Source organism: Salvelinus fontinalis, unplaced genomic scaffold, assembly GCF_029448725.1.
Source record: "Salvelinus fontinalis isolate EN_2023a unplaced genomic scaffold, ASM2944872v1 scaffold_0158, whole genome shotgun sequence".
NCBI classification, from domain to species: Eukaryota; Metazoa; Chordata; class Actinopteri; order Salmoniformes; family Salmonidae; genus Salvelinus; species Salvelinus fontinalis.
In genome coordinates, this window is record NW_026600367.1 from 141,691 (window position 1) to 156,690 (window position 15,000).

The following is a 15,000-nucleotide window of genomic DNA, read 5'->3' on the forward strand; positions in this document are numbered from 1 at the left end:
CGGTCTTTTTACAGGACATTTACGATTGAGCCCACATCTGCGGACGTAACCATCGATGCCATCTCCACGAACATCGGGGAAATGGCCTTTAGAAGGCGCCTTGTTGGCCGTGCAGTGCGCTTGTCGACCACATGCCTTTGATTGAATCGCTGCCTATGTTTGTGCCCAAACTTCCCTGCCCAGTAAAGACTCACCATGGAGAGGTAGCAGAGGTGTTGGCACACCTGGCAGCGTCGGTCCGAGGGGTCGAGCCTCAGCCACTGGCGCTGGATCCTCCTGCTCTCTGACGAGGCCTGGTTGTCATGGCTACAGTAGCGGGCAACAGACCGCAGCCCGGCGTCAAACAGATCCCTGCGCTGTCTCAACTCTGTATCCCTGGAACAGGTAGAGCAGACGGGTGTATCGTCTGTCATCAATGGCTACTGTTTCCTTTTTTTGAAGTTGTGGAAAGGGTCAATTTGCAATAGGTACATGTTGTACTTTTAAATGAATGATGTATAGCTATTGATTCTTAAGAGTGGTTACATTTCTCCAGCCCCATCCCACAGCTGTTTATTGAATCCCATATTGTCCTTTTAAGAGTAACATTACATTCCATGTATGATGATACTGTGATCTACAATGATAATACTGCTTTTGATACTGTGATCTACAATGATACTGTGATCTACAATGATACTGTGATCTACAATGATAATACTGCTATTAATACTCAGATCTACAATGAAACTGTGATCTACAATAATACTGTGATCTACAATAATACTGTGATCTACAATAATACTGTGATCTACAATGATACTGTGATCTACAATAATACTGTGATCTACAATAATACTGTGATCTACAATGATACTGTGATCTACAATAATACTGTGATCTACAATGATACTGTGATCTACAATGATACTGTGATCTACAATGATAATACTGCTATTGATACTGTGATCTACAATAATACTGTGATCTACAATAATACTGTGATCTACAATGATACTGTGATCTACAATGATACTGTGATCTACAATGATACTGTGATCTACAATGATACTGTGATCTACAATGATACTGTGATCTACAATGATAATACTGTGATCTACAATGATACTGTGATCTACAATGATGCTGTGATCTACAATGATAATACTGTGATCTACAATGATACTGTGATCTACAATGATACTGTGATCTACAATGATACTGTGATCTACAATGATAATACTGTGATCTACAATGATACTGTGATCTACAATGATACTGTGATCTACAATAATACTGTGATCTACAATGATACTGTGATCTACAATAATACTGTGATCTACAATGATAATACTGTGATCTACAATAATACTGTGATCTACAATGATACTGTGATCTACAATGATGCTGTGATCTACAATGATACTGTGATCTACAATAATACTGTGATCTACAATAATACTGTGATCTACAATGATACTGTGATCTACAATGATAATACTGTGATCTACAATAATACTGTGATCTACAATGATACTGTGATCTACAATGATACTGTGATCTACAATAATACTGTGATCTACAATGATACTGTGATCTACAATGATAATACTGTGATCTACAATGATGCTGTGATCTACAATAATACTGTGATCTACAATGATACTGTGATCTACAATGATACTGTGATCTACAATAATACTGTGATCTACAATGATACTGTGATCTACAATGATAATACTGTGATCTACAATGATAATACTGTGATCTCCAATGATACTGTGATCTACAATAATACTGTGATCTACAATAATGCTGTGATCTACAATGATACTGTGATCTACAATAATGCTGTGATCTACAATGATAATACTGTGATCTACAATGATACTGTGATCTACAATAATACTGTGATCTACAATGATACTGTGATCTACAATGATACTGTGATCTACAATGATAATACTGTGATCTACAATAATACTGTGATCTACAACAATACTGTGATCTACAATGATAATACTGCTATTGATACTGTGATCTACAATGATACTGTGATCTACAATGATACTGTGATCTACAATGATGCTGTGATCTACAATAATAATACTGTGATCTACAATAATACTGTGATTTACAATGATGCTGTGATCTACAATGATACTGTGATCTACAATGATACTGTGATCTACAATGATAATACTGTGATTTACAATAATACTGTGATCTACAATGATAATACTGTGATCTACAATGATAATACTGTGATCTACAATAATACTGTGATTTACAATGATGCTGTGATCTACAATGATACTGTGATCTACAATGATACTGTGATCTACAATGATAATACTGCTATTGATACTGTGATCTACAATGATACTGTGATCTACAATGATACTGTGATCTACAATGATACTGTGATCTACAATGATACTGTGATCTACAATGATAATAATGTGATCTACAATGATACTGTGATCTACAATAATACTGTGATCTACAATAATACTGTGATCTACAATGATACTGTGATCTACAATGATGCTGTGATCTACAATGATACTGTGATCTACAATGATACTGTGATCTACAATGATAATACTGTGATCTACAATAATACTGTGATCTACAATGATACTGTGATCTACAATAATACTGTGATCTACAATGATACTGTGATCTACAATGATAATACTGTGATCTACAATGATGCTGTGATCTACAATAATACTGTGATCTACAATGATACTGTGATCTACAATGATACTGTGATCTACAATGATACTGTGATCTACAATGATAATACTGTGATCTACAATAATACTGTGATCTACAATAATACTGTGATCTACAATGATACTGTGATCTACAATAATACTGTGATCTACAATGATACTGTGATCTACAATGATAATACTGTGATCTACAATGATGCTGTGATCTACAATAATACTGTGATCTACAATGATACTGTGATCTACAATGATACTGTGATCTACAATGATACTGTGATCTACAATAATACTGTGATCTACAATGATACTGTGATCTACAATAATACTGTGATCTACAATGATACTGTGATCTACAATGATAATACTGTGATCTACAATGATACTGTGATCTACAATGATACTGTGATCTACAATAATACTGTGATCTACAACAATACTGTGATCTACAATGATAATACTGCTATTGATACTGTGATCTACAATGATACTGTGATCTACAATGATACTGTGATCTACAATGATGCTGTGATCTACAATAATAATACTGTGATCTACAATAATACTGTGATTTACAATGATGCTGTGATCTACAATGATACTGTGATCTACAATGATACTGTGATCTACAATGATAATACTGTGATTTACAACAATACTGTGATCTACAATGATAATACTGCTATTGATACTGTGATCTACAATGATACTGTGATCTACAATGATACTGTGATCTACAATGATGCTGTGATCTACAATGATACTGTGATCTACAATGATGCTGTGATCTACAATGATACTGTGATCTACAATGATGCTGTGATCTACAATGATACTGTGATCTACAATGATACTGTGATCTACAATGATACTGTGATCTACAATAATACTGTGATCTACAATGATACTGTGATCTACAATAATACTGTGATCTACAATGATACTGTGATCTACAATGATACTGTGATCTACAATGATAATACTGCTATTGATACTGTGATCTACAATGATACTGTGATCTACAATAATACTGTGATCTACAATGATACTGTGATCTACAATGATGCTGTGATCTACAATAATACTGTGATCTACAATGATACTGTGATCTACAATAATACTGTGATCTACAACAATACTGTGATCTACAATGATAATACTGCTATTGATACTGTGATCTACAATGATACTGTGATCTACAATGATGCTGTGATCTACAATGATACTGTGATCTACAATGATGCTGTGATCTACAATGATACTGTGATCTACAATGATACTGTGATCTACAATGATAATACTGTGATCTACAACAATACTGTGATCTACAATGATAATACTGCTATTGATACTGTGATCTACAATGATACTGTGATCTACAATGATGCTGTGATCTACATTGATACTGTGATCTACAATGATACTGTGATCTACAATGATAATGTGATCTACAATAATACTGTGATCTACAATGATAATAATGTGATCTACAATGATACTGTGATCTACAATAATACTGTGATCTACAATGATAATAATGTGATCTACAATGATAATGTGATTTACAATAATACTCTGATCTACAATGATACTGTGATCTACAATAATACTGTGATCTACAATGATACTGTGATCTACAATAATACTGTGATCTACAATGATACTGTGATCTACAATGATACTGTGATCTACAATGATAATACTGTGATCTACAATGATACTGTGATCTACAATGATAATACTGTGATCTACAATGATACTGTGATCTACAATGATAATACTGTGATCTACAATGATACTGTGATCTACAATGATAATACTGTGATCTACAATGATACTGTGATCTACAATGATAATACTGTGATCTACAATGATACTGTGATCTACAATAATACTGTGATCTACAATGATAATAATGTGATCTACAATGATACTGTGATCTACAATGATAATAATGTGATCTACAATGATACTGTGATCTACAATGATAATAATGTGATCTACAATGATAATACTGCTATTGATCCTGTGATCTACAATGATGCTGTGATCTACAAATATAGTACTGCTATTGATACTGTGATCGATACTGTGATACTGTGTTAAATAGTTAAACCCACCTGAGGTCTTTGAGAAGTGAGGTCATGGTACTCAGAATGACACCATTCTCCCGTTTAGATTCTGACATTGCGATCTGGTACAGCAACTTCTCCATGGAGAAAGACCTCTCTATGCGTCGACATTTCAGCTCCTGGGGAGGAGAGGTAAGAGATATTTGAACATTTGATATGACAGGGTCTTTTCACAACATATCCCAGTTCAGATTAATGGATGTGCTCAGTTTGGTAAACCCTCGCAAATCCCTCCTTTCATGCAGTAGATGTGTAGGGAAACAAAATCCATGTGGATAACAGAATCTTTGATAGTGAATTGACCAGCGGAAGACTGGGTACACAGAGGCGCTCTCTACCCTCAGTTTGTCCGCTCTATCTGAACTGACTGACTGATAGACAGACTGACTGACTGACTAAACTATGCGTTGCCTTTGCCAGGAAGCTGGTTAAGTCAGACTTTAGAGCCTGGTTACCACCCCTTCGTGAGGAGCTTTCAGGACTGGAACTCAGTCAGGAACTCAGTCAAACTGGACACCCCAAGATGTACAGGAGCATGGAGAGGTACAGGACAGGTACAGGAGTTCATACTCTATGTGGTCAGACCCCTAAACGAAAATGGATTTTCGTTAATTTTAGCAAAGACATTTATATCATTTTGCAATTGTCTTGTATAACAATATCTATTTTTTTAATTGTAACAGAAAGCGTAATTCTGATTTTTTTAAATGGAGAATTGAATCTGTATTAATGTTGAAGACCAATACATTAAACCAACTGATCTTGTAGCTTTATCTGTGAAAACAACATTTATTATGCCGATGCCAACGACTAGTAACGCTATACTAAATACTACAGTAATGTTAGCATGGCAGGTAACATTATAATAATACATTATGTACTGAATTAAACTATACTCTTCTTTCAACTAATAGCTTTTCCTTCAAGTATTGATACGACGGGGGGCTCCAACCTTGGCAGCCTGGTATCCCGTGTTCAGCCACTGGGGGGTGGCGAAGTGCACTGTCTCGGAGACGCTGTAGCCGCAGCACACCTTGGAGACGAACGTTGCCGGGAAACAGACGACGAACTGGCCACTCTTCTGGACGGTCCGGTGCACTTTGACCCCCGCTCCACACAGCACCTCCGGAGAGATCTGGAGGGAGGGAGGGAGAGAGAGAACATGTATTACCTGACGACCAAGTCTCCATCCCAGATGGCATCCTCTTCCAGATATAGTGCACTACTTGCACCCTGTTCCCTATATAGTGCAGAACTTTTCACCAGAGCCCAGTGTGTATGTGTGCGCACAGTGTTTATGTAGTCCATGTTTGTGTGGACAGTGTTTCTGTAGTCCATGTTTGTACTGTATGTGTATGCTGTGTATCCTGCAGTCACACCATGATGTTGTTCTCCAACATCTCCAGTCCTGGGGTTCCATTAGCCTGCAGTAGTGTGTGAACCACCTTGTCCAGCTTCACCTTCTCCTCAGCAGGAATACAGTACCTGAACACCGGGTTACATGGGTTATTAGGATCTAACTGTGTATCACTATACGATAACATGTTGGAGTTAGTGGACACATGTCATAGCACTAGTAAATAATAATAATATCCTTGTCTGGCAATGAAACTTCATTTTTATTATAGTTTTATAGAATTTTATTTGAGCATAACAATTACATTAAGGGGCATTTTATAAGGGGAAAGATTTGCTTTTGGAATTTTCTAAATATTTTCAATATTATTCATTTCCATTTTGGCTCTATACCCGGAAATGCCATTGTCTGGAGAAAAGGATCCCAATTTCAAACTCTCCAAAAAAGTGTAATTATATATATATATATATATATTTTTTTTTTAACTGGCAATATTTAATATTAACTGAAAAGGGATCTTGTGTAGTAATTTGCAATAGCCCTTATCTCGAAACTGTGATTCCTAAAAGATGTGTCTGGAGATTTGGTGAATTCAAATCAGGAATGAGCAGGGTCAGCTATACCATAATGACCTCTTATCCATGTCCTCATTACATGTAGTGCAACAAGACCACTCATGGTCTGGAAAGTTCTCTACTATCTGATATATTTTAAACAAACAATATAGAAATCACCACGGTCAAAACCCCCCCAAAATATTTTTGTCTAACGTCAACTCCGTCAGAGTGCTGAAAGAATAATTTAATATATTTTACAAATGTAAAATACTTTGAGGCAAAAATGTCTGTTTTGAGTATCTGTTGTCAACTCCGTCCCTGATGGCTAAATCCCTTATGAACTTTTTTTTATTGTTAGAAAAAAATGATTTGAATCACTGTTCTGCAACACATGGTTAAACTGTTGACATTTTTGTTGTGATAGATCTAAGGGATAATGTTTCCTTTATAAATGATGTTTTATGTTCTGAATCTAGAAAAATATGCCAAAACGCTAATAAATGTTTTATGTTCTGAATCTAGAAAAATATGCCGAAACGCCAAATGTTTAATGTTCTGAATCTAGAAAACATGCCAAAATGCTAAATGTTTAATGTTCTGAATCTAGAAAACATGCCAAAATGCTAATAAATGTTTAATGTTCTGAATCTAGAAAACATGCCAAAATGCTAAATGTTTAATGTTCTGAATCTAGAAAACATGCCAAAATGCTAAATGTTTAATGTTCTGAATCTAGAAAAACATGCCAAAATGCTAAATGTTTAATGTTCTGAATCTAGAAAACATGCCAAAATGCTAAATGTTTAATGTTCTGAATCTAGAAAACATGCCGAAATGCTAAATGTTTAATGTTCTGAATCTAGAAAACATGCCGAAATGCTAAATGTTTAATGTTCTGAATCTAGAAAACATGCCGAAACGCTAATAAATGTTTAATGTTCTGAATCTAGAAAACATGCCGAAACGCTAATAAATGTTTAATGTTCTGAATCTAGAAAAACATGCCAAAATGCTAACAAAATTATCCCTGGAGCATTATATAGCATTATAAAAATGCGTTATAAAAATAAGTTTGGAGATTTTCATTTCATATTTGAATAATGTAATGATATAATTAAACAAACAAGGTCTTCAAACACTTGGACAATAAATGTACAAATGTAATGCATTGTATGGTGTCTGACTGAGTTGATATAAATCCACTTAGTTGTAATTTATGAGAAAAACATTTCTGAATTAGGAGGTTGTTCCTTTACATGGTGTGATATATATATTATTTGGTCTATCAGATATTAAGACAAATATTTGTGGAAGAAAAGTTCATATTGTACCGTCTTTCAAGAATTCCTGATATATATATCTATATATATATATATATATATATATATATATATATATATATATATATACACACATATATATACACACATATAATAAACTGGGTGGTTCGAGCTCTGAATGCTGATTGGCTGACAGCCGTGGTATATCAGACCGTATACCATGGGTATGACAAAACATTTTGCTGCTCTAATTACATTGGTAACCAGTTTATAATGGCAATAAGGCACCTCGGGGGTTTGTGGTATATGGCCAATATACCACGACTAAGGGCTGTGTCCAGGCACTCCGCAATGCGTCGTGCTTAAGATACCATAAGATACCACGCCCCCTCGTGCCTTATTGCTTAAATATATACCATTTAGCAGATGCTTTTATCCAATAAAGACTTAGTCATACTGCATACATTTGACCTTTTGATGGCCCAGAGAATCAAACCCACTATCCTGGGTTGCGAGCACCATGCTCTACCTACTGAGCCATACAGCGTTTCCTTCATACTGTACTGACCACGCTCAGGGAGTTCTATTAAATCAATCTCCATCAGTTCTATTTGATCAGGCTTGACTAACTGACGCTGAGCTCGTTCTCCATTGGTTGTGGCAGATGGTGAACCTGAGTGACCGTAGGATTAAACTGGGAGAGGGCAGTGAGCAGTGAACCACTACTTACCAAATGCAGTCAGCACCAGTGTGTAAGTAATCAATGTATGGAAGGCGATGATGGTCTCGCGACCAGCATGAGGTAGAGAAGACCATGCCGATGTTCAGCCAAGGAATGGTCACTCCTGTACAACCACAAAGGAAGACATAGTAGACTGTCAAGCTTTTCTAGTCAGTTCAAGTTCACTTAATTCATAGCAGAATGCTATTGAATTGTGTCACCAAAAATGAGGATATACTGAATAAAACAAAAACAAAATAACTAACGCAACATACATTCAAGGAACTGTTGTAATTAAGCTGATGGGCGTCCTTCAGTTCACTCTGCAGCTACTTACAACTGTCTGTATTACAATACAATTTACTGTCATCCTGTGTAACAGGAGAGGGTCATAGGTATAGATGATTACCTGGCACAGCACCAAGATGACGTAAGATGGATCCTGAATTATTGGGAAGGACTGTAAGGTTCCATCCATGTCTTGAGTGGAGACAAAAGAACAGAACACATATAATCATTGGGAAGGACTGTAAGGTTCCATCCATGTCTTGAGTGGAGACAAGAGAACAGAACACATATTTTATGCATGTCCTTATAGGGTCGTAAAATTCCCCTAACTTTCCCCAAATTCCCAGATTCTCCAGAAATCCCAGTTAGAAGATTCCAGGAATCAGGAGGGAATAAGCAGGAAATTCAAAATCCTCCAATCATGTGAAAGAATAATGCCATTAGGTCCTTACTTTGAAAACGTCTCAGACTTTCCAACTGGGAAGCCACTCCCATGAGTTTTAGTGTCCACTTTCCCACAGTGCACTGCAACATGACAATCCCTCTGCTCCACGATGTTCCAGTACTCCTGCTGCAATCACAGACAGAAACATTATTGCATTAATGTAGATGAAAAAACAAGTAGTGACAGTAGATCACACAGTGGGATGGCTGACAAGAAAGACAAAAGGAGAGAAGAAATATGTCAATGACCTGATCATTCATCTCCATACTACTTACAGTCCCAGTGGATTATACTACTGATGGTCCCAGTGAATTATACTACTTATGGTCCCAGTGGATTATACTACTTACAGTCCCAGTGGATTATACTACTGATGGTCCCAGTGAATTATACTACTTACGGTCCCAGTGGATTATACTACTTACTGTCTCAGTGAATTATACTACTTATGGTCCCAGTGGATTATACTACTAATGGTCCCAGTGAATTATACTACTAATGGTCCCAGTGAATTATACTACTTATGGGCCCAGTGAATTACACTACTTACGGTCCCAGTGAATTATACTACTTATGGTCCCAGTGAATTATACTACTTATGGTCCCAGTGAATTATACAACGTATGGTCCCAGTGGATTATACTACTTATGGTCCCAGTGAATTATACAACTTATGGTCCCAGTGAATTATACTACTTATGGTCCCAGTGAATTATACTACTTACGGTCCCAGTGAATTACACTACTTATGGTCCCAGTGAATTATACTACTTACGGTCCCTGTGAATTATACAATTTACGGTCCCAGTGAATTATACTACTGATGGTCCCAGTGAATTATACTACTTACGGTCCCAGTGAATTATACTACTTATGGTCCCAGTGAATTATACTACTTACGGTCCCAGTGAATTATACTACTTATGGTCCCAGTGAATTATACTACTTACGGTCCCAGTGAATTATACTACTTATGGTCCCAGTGAATTATACTAGTTATGGTCCCAGTGAATTATACTACTGATGGTCCCAGTGAATTATACTACTTACGGTCCCAGTGAATTATACTACTTATGGTCCCAGTGAATTATACTACTTACGGTCCCAGTGAATTATACTACTTATGGTCCCAGTGAATTATACTAGTTATGGTCCCAGTGAATTATACTAGTTATGGTCCCAGTGAATTACACTACTTATGGTCCCAATGAATTATACCCACTTATGGTCCCAGTGAATTACACTACTTACGGTCCCAGTGAATTATACTACTTATGGTCCCAGTGAATTATACTACTTACGGTCCCAGTGAATTATACTACTTATGGTCCCAGTGAATTATACTATTTACGGTCCCAGTGAATTATACTACTTATGCTCCCAGTGAATTATACTACTTATGCTCCCAGTGAATTACACTACTTATGGTCCCAGTGAATTACACTACTTATGGTCCCAGTGAATTATACTACTTACGGTCCCAGTGAATTATACTACTTACGGTCCCAGTGAATTATACTACTTATGGTCCCAGTGAATTATACTACTTATGGTCCCAGTGAATTATACTACTTACGGTCCCAGTGAATTATACTACTTACGGTCCCAGTGAATTATACTACTTATGGTCCCAGTGAATTATACTACTTATGGTCCCAGTGAATTATGCTACTTATTCATTATGACTATATGGTTGCATCCCAAATAGCAGGGCCCTGACCAAAAGTAGTGCACTAAGGGCCGATTCAGACTTGAAATAAGTAGACTTAACATGGTTTTATGTCAATAAAATATGGACAAGTCAATTTTTATTTTTATTTATTTAAGTCCATGTTAAGTCAACTTCTCTGAAACCTGAATAGGGTCTAAAGTAGCGCAACCTAAGTAGCAGGTATATAACAGTTTGGGATATGTAGACCTTACCTCCACCTCAGCCGTCCCAGGCTCCTTGTTGAAACACATGTTCATAGTATTCCTGGCTGTCCTGTAGAACGTAGTGAGAGAAACCGACTTCCCCTGCCATAGAGAAGCACAAAGACAGGGCTAAGACCTTACGGTCCCTTTCAAGTTCCCTGATATACAGTCAATGTAAAGATTATCACAGCAAATCATCAACACAAACAGAGTGTACGAGCTTATGGACTGAGGTGTTTTGATATACTGCCAATCGAATGACACAGAAACACAACCAAAGAGACTAGTAAGACCATACAGGAAGTAGTCTTTTATGTCCCTTGATACACTGTCTCCGTCCCTAATGACATCCTACTTATAAAGAGGCTCTGGTCAAAAGTAGCGCATTAGAAAAGGGAATAGGCATGTGATTTGGGACGCAGACCACTGTCAATGTAAGGATTATCACAGCCAACCAGATGGGAGAGTTAGTTGAAGAGCCAGACAAAAACAAAAAGCTTTTCTCTGAGAGGGTGAAAACTACATGATACATGTGGATGTCACTGTGCTGCATGACATCATCTTCCTTCCTCTCCCCGCTGCTGCTGCAGCCTCAGCACATTCTGAAGGGGAGTCTTCCATCCAGACGCTTTCTCAGGTTGCCTCCCAAATGGCACCCTATTCCCTTACCCAAATGGCACCCTATTCCCTTACCCAAATGGCACCCTATTCCCTTATCCAAATGGCTAACGATTCCCTTATATAGAGTACTACTTTCGATTGGAGCCCTAAGGGCCCTGGTTAAAAGTAGTGCACTAGACAGGGAATTGGGCACCATTTGGGACATAAGCTCAGATACACGACAGACAACCGGGCAGGGACAGAGACTGAGAGCCTGTATGAATGTGCCAGGAAAATCCCTGGTTGGTTGGACTACTGTCAGTCACTGTAAGCTTTCCCACATGTGTGCAGGAGATTGCTGTATTTCTTATTATGGCCCAATATATAGATTTCATATGGGCCCAGCTATGCTGGACTTCACAGACAGAATAGTCCCTACGAGCCAGGTTTTAAAAGTAGGAAGTCAAACTGAGAGATGAAACGCTATAAGTAACTGATACTACAGAAGAACTAGCTGATACTACAGGATAACTGACTGATACTACAGGAGAACTGACTGATATTACAGGAAAACTAACTGATACTACAGGAGAACTGACTGATATTACAGGAAAACTAACTGATACTACAGGAGAACTAACTGATACTACAGGAGAACTAACTGATACTACAGGAGAACTAACTGATATTACAGGTGAACTAACTGATACTACAGGAGAACTAACTGATACTACAGGAGAACTAGCTGATATTACAGGAGAACTAACTGATACTACAGGCAAACTAACTGATACTACAGGAGAACTAACTGATATTACAGGAGAACTAACTGATACTACAGGCGAACTAACTGATACTACAGGAGAACTAACTGATACTACAGGAGAACTAACTGATACTACAGGAGAACTAACTGATACTACAGGAGAACTGACTGATATTACAGGAGAACTAACTGATATTACAGGAGAACTAACTGATACTACAGGAGAACTAACTGATACTACAGGAGAACTAACTGATACTACAGGAGAACTGTAATTGACACTACTGATAAGAGAACTGTGAGCAACAGAAGATCATCATGGAGCATCAAGACAGAAATACTGGCAGTGATAAGTTGACATGGGGTGACGTGTTGTCAAAATGAGGTGTGTGTGTCTGATCGTGTGTGTGGCCTCTGTGCTTGCAGATGGGCAATGACCTATATTAGATGTGAGAGCAACTGAACCAGGGATATTGTAGTTCTGCCTCCAGGCACTAACAGCTATACACACTGTATTGACAGTGCTGCACTGTATTCAATCTGCCCACACACAGCTACCACAGAGCTCATTAACCAATAGACTTAACCAATATAATATTTACACAAGCATTGTGCGTTTTGTAGTGCCTCCACTATGCTTGGGTAATTATTTCTGTCCAGAAAAACTGTCTGTTGTATCACATTTGTTGTGCCAAATGTGTTGTACATCAGTTGTTCAACCTGAGTGTGTACAGGGCCAGAGAAAGGGGCTAACATGACCTACCCTGTATATACACTTGTGCTGGTCGCTAAGAAACTCTTTCTCCTCCTCTGATCCTCCTCTTCCTCCTTTCTTCTCCTGAGAGAACAGTCTCCTCCTGCTGGACCTCAGCCACATGTCCTTCTCCTGTTCCTTCCCCTCTTTCGCTCCTTCCTCCAGGTTCCTGGGCAGGCCGGTCCTCCGGATCACCCCGTTTACCAGGCCATTCTTGGGCTCACAGCGGGGCAGCTGGAGCAGGCTTTGTTGGGAGTCATCTGAGTGGCCCTCCAGGGGCCCTCTCTTCTTCTCCAGCCTCCCCTTCTCCTCCAGCACCTCCCTCTCCAGGCGGATGCGCTCAGCGGGGTCCAGGGAGTCGTAGGACAGTAGGTACTGACAATAGGCCTCCTGCAGCTTGGCCAGACGATCCTGTGGTCGGGTGGTAGGATATTATTACTTTGCAGTTGACAGTTGACAGGGAGGGCAGTGTTAACATCAAATGTCAAAGTGCTATACTTAGCTATGCAGCTAGCTGGGCTGGCTGTTGGTTTTCATCAGAAGTCAATCTCAAATACAAAAGTAGGATGAAAAACAAAATGACCCACTTCAGTGTAGATGAAACACTACAAGACACGGATGCCGGAAGGAATTGTTTGTTACAGAACAGCATCATGGTCAACACAAGAGGCTTGAGTACCAAATGGCCCCCTATTCCCTATATAGTAGGCCAGAGCCTTATGGGCCCTGGTCAAAAGCAGTCTACTATATCGAGAATAGGGTGCCATTTATGCAACCTTGAAGCAGTACAGTACCTGTGCAGTCTTGGGGATACGGAGCTGGTCGGCTAGCTTGTTCCATTTCTTCATGTCGCTGACCTGCTGCATGCCGCCCATGTCGTTGATGAGCTGAAAGAACCGGGCCAGGTCCAACTCACATCCGCCTGGCAGGGAGGGAAGGAGGGGGAGAGGGAGGATATGGAGGAAGAGGAGGGAGAGAGGGAGGATATGGAGGAAGAGGAGGGAGTGAAGGAGGGTGAGAGGGAGGGAGTGAAGGAGGGAGAGAGAGAGGGAGGGAGGTTAGGGAGGGAGTGAAATTGGGTGAGAGGGAGGATAAGGAGGAAGAGGGAGTGAAGGAGAGAGAGGGAGGGAGGATAGGGAGGGAGTGAAGGAGGGAGAGAGGGAGGGAGGATAGTGAGGGAATGAAAGAGGGTGAGAGGGAGGGAGGGAGAGAGGGAGGGAGTGAAGAAGGGTGAGAGGCATAGGGAGGGAGTGAAGGAGGGAGGGAGGAAGTGAAGGAGGGTGAGAGGGAGGGAGGGAGTGAAGGAGGGACCGAGGGAGGATAAGGAGGAAGAGAAGGGAGTGAAGGAGGGTGAGAGGGAGGGAGTGAAGGAGGATAAGGAGGAAGAGAAGGGAGTGAAGGAGGGTGAGAGGGAGGGAGGGAGTGAAGGAGGATAAGGAGGAAGAGAAGGGAGTGAAGGAGGGTGAGAG

At 39.0% G+C, this 15,000-nt stretch overlaps 1 protein-coding gene across 2 annotated transcripts in view; it reads right to left on the reverse strand.

The window, feature by feature from the left end:
- LOC129843747 (protein Jumonji-like) overlaps positions 1-15,000 on the reverse strand; it is a 114,951-nt gene that overhangs the window by 4,275 nt on the left and 95,676 nt on the right. Inside the window, exons 8-17 of one of the 2 annotated variants that reach the window (XM_055912329.1) lie at positions 14,326-14,453; positions 13,541-13,942; positions 11,421-11,513; positions 9,505-9,623; positions 9,174-9,244; positions 8,774-8,888; positions 6,229-6,334; positions 5,883-5,984; positions 4,838-4,968; positions 195-375 (exon numbers count right to left, since the gene is read on the reverse strand). In XM_055912329.1, the coding sequence (XP_055768304.1) occupies positions 195-375; positions 4,838-4,968; positions 5,883-5,984; positions 6,229-6,334; positions 8,774-8,888; positions 9,174-9,244; positions 9,505-9,623; positions 11,421-11,513; positions 13,541-13,942; positions 14,326-14,453 (1,448 nt within the window). Of the gene's footprint in view, positions 1-194; positions 376-4,837; positions 4,969-5,801; positions 5,985-6,228; positions 6,335-8,773; positions 8,889-9,173; positions 9,245-9,504; positions 9,624-11,420; positions 11,514-13,540; positions 13,943-14,325; positions 14,454-15,000 lie in introns of both variants that reach the window. The other variant, XM_055912328.1, reaches the window with a different exon arrangement.